Source organism: Sarcophilus harrisii, chromosome 3 (genome assembly GCF_902635505.1).
Source record: "Sarcophilus harrisii chromosome 3, mSarHar1.11, whole genome shotgun sequence".
NCBI lineage: Eukaryota > Metazoa > Chordata > Mammalia > Dasyuromorphia > Dasyuridae > Sarcophilus > Sarcophilus harrisii.
The window spans coordinates 212,999,945-213,009,464 of NC_045428.1; the positions used below are offsets into that span (position 1 = coordinate 212,999,945).

At 38.1% G+C, this 9,520-nt stretch overlaps 1 protein-coding gene across 1 annotated transcript; it reads left to right on the forward strand.

Annotated features, from left to right (window-relative positions):
- Positions 1–698: 698 nt before the first annotated feature.
- On the forward strand, positions 699–8,443 carry LOC116422552 (N-acetylglucosamine-6-sulfatase-like). Its single transcript, XM_031961256.1, has 2 exons — positions 699–2,243; positions 8,303–8,443. Exons 1-2 carry the CDS (start codon positions 816–818, stop codon positions 8,441–8,443), a joined length of 1,569 nt encoding a protein of 522 aa, XP_031817116.1. The 5' UTR covers positions 699–815.
- The last annotated feature ends 1,077 nt before the right edge of the window (positions 8,444–9,520 follow it).

Here is a 9,520-nt window from a genome sequence, read left to right on the forward strand (position 1 = left end):
TTGATAAAAGTGCTGTTCATTTAGAAGAATTTTATCCATAGCAAAGGAATCTTTCATTTAACCTTCATGATTTGTTTTATAAGCCTCTGAAAATATTTTAATGAAAGCTTTGCAAATATGATAAGGGACAAAATTTAATATGTTACTGAATTGATATTATTAATAGTTTTCAAGGCTAATATTGAATATTGGCCTCAAATTTTTCCTCACAGCTAAAAAAAGTTATTTTGACTGATATGTTCTGTCAGATTTCTACAAGTGACCACTTAATAAACTTTAATGGCTACCTATTCCTTCAAAAAAAAAAATAAAGTCCTCTTTTGGTTTTCAAATCCCTACATAAACTATTTTCTTTCTACTTCCTGGATTATACCTCCTTATACCTTACTTTCTTCCACATACTCTACAATACAATAACACTGGCCTCTAGTGATACAAGACAATCCAATATCTCACCCTAGAAGTTTTCACTTGCTGTCTCCTGTAATGGGCTGAGGTTTGAGCTGATGCACTGAGGTCCCAAGTACATGAGGCTAGATAGTAATTGGGCTATACTCTATTAATATACATGATTGGATAAAGAATGGTCCCTGCCCACTCTCCGTGCAAGTCCTGATGTGTTGTATAGGAAATGACGATTTTGGTGGGTGGAGGCAGAGAGAGAGCGAGGAAGACAAGTGGGGAGAGATTGGGCCTGCTCCGAGCCTCCTCTCGGAGCTGCGCGTCTCTCTGCTGGCTGTCCCCCTTGCCCAAGCCCCGAGTCCGCCCCTGATCTCCTCCGCCTCAGCCCCCGCCACACTCGGCTCCCTGCGGAGATGCCGCTCCGGGCCGTCCCCGCGTCAGGGCGCCCCCGGCGGGGCGGCGTTCTCCGGAGCCAGACCGCGCCGGGGCTGCGGCTGCTGCTGCTGGGCGCGTGTCTGTTCGCCTGGCCCTGGGGCTCGGAGGCGGCAGGCGCCCGCCGGCCCAATGTGGTCCTGATTCTCACCGACGACCAGGATGACCTGCTTGGCGGCATGACTCCACTAAAGAAAACCAAGGCCCTCATTGCAGACATGGGAATGAGTTTCTCTAGTGCTTATGTTCCAAGTCCCCTTTGCTGCCCCAGCAGAGCCAGCATTCTTACAGGGAAGTACCCACATAATCATCATGTTGTTAACAACACGTTGGAAGGAAACTGTAGCAGTAAGTTATGGCAGAAGATTCAAGAACCATATACCTTCCCAGCAATCCTCAGGTCCATGTGTGGTTATCAGACCTTTTTTGCTGGGAAGTACTTGAATGAGTATGGAGCCCTGGATGCTGGAGGAGTAGAACATGTGCCTCCAGGATGGAGTTATTGGTATGCATTGGAGAAGAATTCTAAGTACTACAATTATACTCTTTCAGTCAATGGGAAGGCACGGAAGCATGGTGAAAACTACAGTCTGGATTACCTGACAGATGTGCTGGCTAATGTCTCTTTAGATTTCCTGGACTACAAGTCAAACTCTGAGCCTTTCTTCATGATGATTTCTACTCCAGCACCTCATTCTCCTTGGATTGCTGCTCCCCAATATCAAAAGAGCTTCCAAAATGTCAGTGCGCCAAGAAATAGTAATTTTAACATTTATGGGAAGAACAAGCATTGGCTAATTAGGCAAGCCAAGACCCCAATGACTAATTCTTCAATACAGTTTTTAGATGAAGCATTTAGGAAAAGATGGCAGACTCTGCTGTCAGTTGATGACCTGGTAGAGAAATTGATAAGAAGGCTGGATTTTCATGGGGAGCTAAATAACACCTTCATTTTTTATACATCAGACAATGGCTATCACACAGGGCAGTTCTCCTTGCCTATTGATAAACGGCAGCTGTATGAATTTGATATCAAAGTTCCATTGCTGGTTCGAGGGCCTGGGATCAAAGCAAATCAGACAAATCAGATGCTCATTGCCAACATTGACTTGGGTCCCACTATTTTAGACATTGCAGGCTATGACTTGAACAAAACTCAAATGGATGGAAGGTCCCTGTTGCCCCTCATGAGAGGAACCAGTAATGTAACTTGGAGATCAGATGTCCTGGTGGAATATCAAGGAGAAGGATATAATGGCTCTGACCCAACTTGTCCTGCTATGGGCCCTGGAGTCAGTCAATGTTTTCCAGACTGTGTGTGTGAAGATGCTTATAATAACACATATGCTTGTGTGAGGACAATGTCAAAGTCATGGAATTTGCAGTATTGTGAATTTGACGATCAAGAAGTTAATAGTATAAAGAGCTAGATTTAGAAGTTCTCTAGGGTTACCTGTGGCCTCTCTTTATAGTTAGATCATTCCCAAAAGTTATGCTATTACATTACATGGATGACATTTTGGGATGTGCACCTGAGGAACAAATGTTAGAAGCATGTCTACAAAAGACCATAGAAACACTAAGGAATTACAAATTATACATAGCACCAGAAAAAATTCAAAGACATGCTCCTTTTTAATATTTAGGATATGAAGTATACCTAAGGTGCTTACAGTTCAAAAACTCTCCTTAAGAACAGAAAAGCTAAACACATTGAATGATTTTCAGAAATTGATAGGAGATATCCAATGGATGCGACCAGTGTTAGGTTTGACTACATATCAGTTACAACTGTTATATGACATTTTAAGGGGAGACAGTGCTTTAAATTCACCACGCCAGCTTACAAAAGAAGCTCAAGAGGCTTTGAGAGAAGTTGAACTGGCTTTATCCAATGTGGTTGAAAGAGTCACTCAAAAACCCTTGGAGATATCAGTTTTGCCACACAAGAGGCACCCACAGCAGTCCTTCATCAAGGACACAGTGTGATAGAGTGGGTGAACCTCCGGCACAACCAGATCAAAGCCTTACACCCTACCCAGTGCTTGTGGCTAGAATTTTATTAAAGGCCACTAAGCGAGCAGTACAATTATCTGGGACAAGACCTGATAAGATATACACCTTTTATACCAATACACAAATTAATGTGTGTTGTGAGACCATCCCAGAGTGGCAAATTTTATTAACCATGGCTCCAAATTTTTTACATGGGTCTCCATTAAAGATAACTAGACTATTACATAATTGGCGATGGACTCTTGAAGAAAAAGTTTCTAAAGTTCCTCTTCAAGGACCAACAATCTTCACGGATGCATCCAAACATAATATTTGTGCTGTGTACTCTCATGATCTAACTGTAAAGAGAGTAGTCAGAACTCCTTTTCAGTCCACTCAGCAGAATGAATTGTACGCGATCATTCTAGCTCTTACTTATTATCCAGGAGACATAAATATAATATCTGATTCGGCCTATTCAGTAGGTGTGGTACAAAGAATTGCCACAGCCCAAATAAAATTTGCAGCCTCTAATATATATCAGCTCTTTAAGAAACTTCAAGAGCAAGTGAGAAAGCATCCAGGTAAGATCTATATATTACATGTCCATTCTCATAGTGGACTTCCGGTCCCATATTTGATGGCAATTCAAAGGCAGATAGCCTTCTAACTATGTTGGTCAATACCCCTTTGTTCCAAGAAGCTCAGGCATCTCATTCTAAATATCATCAGGCTGCTGGAGCTTTACGTTTACAATTTGGAATAACAAAAGAGGAAGCTAGGAGCATAGTAAAAGCCTGTACGGCTTGCCTTCCTTTCCACGCTCCTACACTGCCTCCAGGGAAGAACCCTCGTGGTTTGAGACCCAATGAAATCTGGCAAATGGATGTGACCCATTATAAATCTTTTGGTCGTCTGTCTTTCATCCATGTTGTGGTAGACACCTTTTCAGGATTCACTTTTGCAATGCCAGCAGCAAAAGAGACAGCCGAGTGGTCACTGAATTCCTCATACAAGCATTTGCCATTATGGGTGTGCCAAGCAATAAAACAGACAATGGTCCTGCTTATACTTCGAAACATTTTGCACACTTTTGTGCACAGTATAAGATTTTACACACCACAGGCATACATTTGAATCCTCAAGGACAGGCAATAGTGGAGAGGAGAAACAGAGATATTAAGACACTACTCCAAAAACAAAAGAAAGGGGGAGCCACAGGTAACCCTAGAGAACTTCTAAATCTAGCTCTTTATACTATTAACTTCTTGATTTTTGACAAAGATGCACTGGCTCCGGCTGACAGGTTTTATAACCCACCGGAAGGTCAGTGTCCAGTGCGAGCAGCTCCACTATCTTTAGATAATCGCCAGGTGATGTGGAGAGACCCAGAAAGTGGTGAATGGAAAGGACCAGATAGGCTAACTGCTTTGGGGAGAGGGTTTGCTTGTATCTCTACAGGTGGAGAAGGAATCAGATGGGTGCCAACGAGCCATATTCGCCTTGTCCATCGCAGAGAGACGGAGCAGACCTTTGAAACAAAGGAGAAGACCCAAGAAATATCGGGTGGTGCTGTTGCTGATTGTGCTCACCATTGAAAGAGCGTGGCAGTTATGGCGTTTGACTCATGGACATCAAAGATTGTCGGACTTCAAAACCCTCAGGAATCATTGGATTCTCTGAGCCATAGGACTCGAAAACCCTCAGGAATCATTGGATTCTCTGAGCCATAGGACTTGAAAACTCTCAGGAATCATTGGATTCTCTGAGACATAGGACTTGAAAACCCTCAGGAATCATTGGATTCTCTGAGACATAGGACTTGAAAACTCTCAGGAATCATTGGATTCTCTGAGAAATGATAAGACTGTTACAACACTTCAAAATCTGCTGGAATCATTGGATTCCCTAACACATAAAAAGACTTTTCAGGACTTCAAAAACTCAGGGGGATCATTGGATTCCCTGACATGTGAAACAATGGACAATAGATTGGTTTTGGACTATCTCTTGGCTGCTGAAGAAGGTGTATGTGTGACTGTTGTTTACATACCCACCTTCTAGGACTTCTGGTGATCTTTTCCAACACCATGTTGATTTATATTGTTTGCTATTCCGCTACTTGTGTGTACAATTCATGTTTGTTACACCACATCGAGCCTGCACTGACTGAGGGAGGGTCATCCCTAATAGCCTCTGCGTTATTGCTATGTGCTTGTGTAATACCTCCCATGCTGATGGGTTTGTGCATAATAAGACCCTTCAGCCCAGAAACCGCCTAGCAACCCCATTTCCCTTTGGTGCTTTTCATCTCCTTCCTGAGATGTCAGGTAGGGCGTGATCATCTCCTTTTAGTGCTTTCACCGCCTTTCCTGAGAAGTCAGGAGGCTGTGATCACCTCCTTTCGGTGCTTTCACCTCCTTCCCTGAGAAGTTAGGAGGCTGTGATCACCTCCCTTGGGGCTCTGACCTCCCTGAGGAGTCAGGGATGGCATGACCACCGGTGTTCTAAAATAAAAGAAAGCGGGAAATGTAATGGGCTGAGGTTTGAGCTGATGCACTGAGGTCCCAAGTACATGAGGCTAGATAGTAATTGGGCTATACTCTATTAATATACATGATTGGATAAAGAATGGTCCCTGCCCACTCTCTGTGCAAGTCCTGATGTGTTGTATAGGAAATGACGATTTTGGTGGGTGGAGGCAGAGAGAGAGCTAGGAAGACAAGTGGGGAGAGATTGGGCTGGGTTCGAGACTCCGAGCTGCTGGTTGTGTGGCTGCTGGTAGAGCTAGCTTCTTGACTCAGCTGCACACATTGCTATTGCCGATTCTCTTCCACCTCCGATCCTTCTTCACTGAGAATAAAGACTGACGATTTTCCCTAACCTGAATTCCTGACTCCTGTTGATTTAAAAATACACGATCTTCACAGTCTCCCATTCCTGGAATTTTTTTCTCTACATATTTTTCTCCTTGTCTTCCTGTCTTCCTTCAAGTCACAAATAAAATTATACCTTCTGTAAGAACGTTTTCCCCAATTCTTTTTAATACTGGTGCTTTATGTATGTATCTTATTTATAGATTGTTTGTTTGCATTTTGTCTTCCCCATTCGATTTTGATTAAGAATTGTCTTTTGACTTCTTTATTTTAATCCTCAGCATTTAGCACAATGCCTGGCACATAATAGGAGCTTAGTTAATGGTGACAATGATTGAGTACAACTCATAATAAGCTTTTACCAAATTATACTATATAAAGAACAATAAATTTTATTAGTTTATGGTTTTAAAGATAGAAGAGCCTCTGAGACAATTTAGTCCAGTTTTTGACAAACTATGGGTCATGGTTCAAGTCTAGTTTGTTGCCTGTTTCTAGTTTGCTGACCACCAAACTATTCCAATTTATTATTTTAGAGATGGAAAGACTGGAAATTAGTAGCAAAGTTTATAGAAATAGTTATCATATTGATGATGATGAGTTTTCAGTAAGACAAGATTACTGTATTTAACAGTGGTGATTTTCAGTAATTCATTTAACACTCATTGAAAACAATGATACCCCAAGATTAGCATAGTGCCTGGCACATAATAGACCCTTAATAAACCATTATTGATGGACACAAGTATGCGACTTTTTTAAATTCTTTGTCAAATGACTATATTTATTTTTCCTTTGCAAAAGACATTTGGCATAAATTTCCATTACTGAAGGGTAATGTTTAGAAATTTAGCAAGGGGCCAAAAGCTATCTTATTATGATAACAATACACTCCCCCAAAACTGTAGATGTCAAAGCCTTGCATGTATATTTGAATATACAGTCTGAAAAGTTTACACAGAACAGAAAATGTCTCCTTTTTTTTTTTTTTTATTATAGCTTTTTATTGACAAGATATATGCATAGGTAATTTTTCAGCATTGACAATTGCAAAACCTTTTGTTCCAATTTTTCCCCTCCTCTACCCCACTTCCTCCCCCAGATGGCAGGTTAACCACTACATGTTAAATATGTTAAAGTATAAGTTAAATACAATATATGTATACATGTCCATACAGTAAATGTCTCCTTTTAAAAAAAATAGGGCAACTATACTGAAATGATTGACATTTGACATTACAAAGTTGAAATAGTCAATTTTGTCTGATTATTTTATTTCAAATTTTATAAAGTTGCTTAGATTAGCAGTGTAACTTGTAAATAATTCTACCAAAACCAAGTCATTAGCACATTTCTCATATATTTATAACTATAGCAACCTAAATAAATGACCTTACAGTTTCTAAAACTTTATTTCTTTTCCATTTTATTTGTTATTCGAATTTTACCCTTTCTATATTCTACATATATTGGATCATAGCACAAATAATACTTATGGGAAAAGGCTATAATTTATGGATACAGATTTTTTATTTGTCTTCTTCCTTGGGGTGACAAGTAAACCATCATTACAACCCTTCCTATACATAGTTTTTTGAAAGGACAGAATCTTTTCTCTCCAGGAACTGATTCCCACTTTTCTAAAAAATGACAAATAAATAATCAAATAAAGGCATCAGCAAATTTCTTAACACAAGTATTGGTATAGAGCCCTAAATAAAGCATCTTTGAATTAATTTTTCTTTAATTCTTTCCTATTCTTATCTGCTATCAAAATTACTTTGTACTTTCTACATCCTACATATGTGGGATCTTGGCACAAATAGTATCTGACAAAAGACACTCATTTACTACTGAAGATATCCTTTAGTTATATTCTTTTTGCCAAGTACACCATCACCACTTTTTGAAAGGACAGAATCTTTTGTCTGTAGGCAGCTGATCTCATAAACAAGCCAATGATAAATAAACAATAAAATATCCTATAAATAGAGAGAATAATGATTAGTATCATGAGCTAGAAATCTAGAGTCCTTGGTTTTATTCTTAGCTTTTTCCATGGAGACCAGGCTTCCAAAGACAAAGAAAAACAGAAGAGCAAATATTTATTTAAGCTCAAAGAAAATGAATAATCAATTCAGAAATTTTTGCTCAAAGAAATAAAATAATACAAGCAAAAGGTCACGTTTTGTCTCTGGGGCAATTCGGTATATGCCTATTACAACTGTGGGTTTTTAAAAATTATACCAATTAGATATTATAGCTATTCAAATAACGTTTTATGACTTAACATGACCTACCCTGAATGATTTGGGTCAAGATGTTTGAAAAAAAAATCTCTCTTCAGGCTGCTAAAAGTTAGGAAAATATATTATTGGAGAATGATAGAATTTAAAACTAAAAGAAATTAGAGAGCTGAAACAACCCATGATAGGCATATAGATATGAATGACTTTTTGTGGAAAATATTATTTTCCCTATATGCTGATTCTTGAGATCAAAGAACTCAGGGAACTTCAAAGACAAAATTGTAAAATATAAATTCAATTAATGATATAGGAAAAGCTGTTTTATCACTATTTTTTTATTTTTTTCAGGCCTTGACATTCAATCTGATCACTCAGTTTTTTCCTGTGTTCAGAGGTAATGCAGAAGTCTTCACTGTACCAGGTGGTCCAAGAGCAGAAAATATCTCACTGAAGTCTAACTTAGCTGCTCCACAACTTAAGAAAAGATGAATTTACATAAGTTGATAAATAAGAACATAACTAATAAACCATTTCTGTAATTGTGTAACCGGGATCTAATCTCAAGAATGGAAAATAAATAGGGACTATACCAAAAAAAAATCTGATTATTTCCAGTAAAGCAGTTTTTGATAAGAAATCAGCACCAGAATTATTGCTACTTTTGAAACTTATGTATTGGTTTCACTAGAGGGAAGCAGTTAACAAAAATGGTCCCAGCAGCTGCTTAACTTTTTATTGCTCTAAATCTACTATATTGGTAATGATTGCATGGATATATCTTTCCCCTTCTTAACACCACTTTATTATCTTCTTCAATCCTATATCCTGCTTTATCTTTGACCATCTTTGGGAAAGTTACTTTTTAATTATCTTTTTAAAATTTAATATGTGAAATGACAAAGCTTTTAGTATTACACTTATCAACTGAAACTGTGTTATGACCAATGAGGAATTCATTGGCATTCATAATATCTGACAGTAAAGAAATGGAATCATGTATTTCTAAGTCACAAATTCTGATAAATTACCTACCTTTCCAAATTTTCTTGCTTTTGAAATATTCTGTATTTGTTGTAAAATAATATTTTATGCTAGAGGCAAATCTTAAATCTTTTCAAAATATTTTAAAACAGAGAGACAATACATTGGAATACGTCTATTCATATTTTTCTAACATGTAAAAAAATAAGGCTTTTTCAAAAGTGAAATAATTTTTTAGAATGCAATTTAGTGTATTAGAACATATAGTCTATGTTCTTTATGTATGAAATATCTTTGTACCTTGCTACATAAATATGCTCATTTGATTGGAACAATTATACAATAAAGCCTTTTTTTTCAGTATATGAAATATTTAAATGCACAGGATAACTATTCCTGTCATTTCACTTCAATTCAAGAAGCATTTTTTAGTCACATATGCTACATAAATGATACCATCACTGTCCTTGGGCACTTTAAATTTAAAAAAGGGGTGAGATATTTGCAAAAATAAATATATCAAGTTAGAATTCAAAATGCAAAGAGAAGAAACTATGAAGCTTTGGAGAGGAACAGATTTCCTTT

Coding starts and splice junctions, on each gene's coding strand:
- LOC116422552 (XM_031961256.1), top strand. CDS start 816: ATGCCGCTCCGGGCCGTCCCCGCGTCAGGGCGCCCCCGGCGGGGCGGC. Junction 2,244..8,302: donor GTGAATTTGACGATCAAGAA/GTTAATAGTATA, acceptor TATTTTTTTCAG/GCCTTGACATTCAATCTGAT.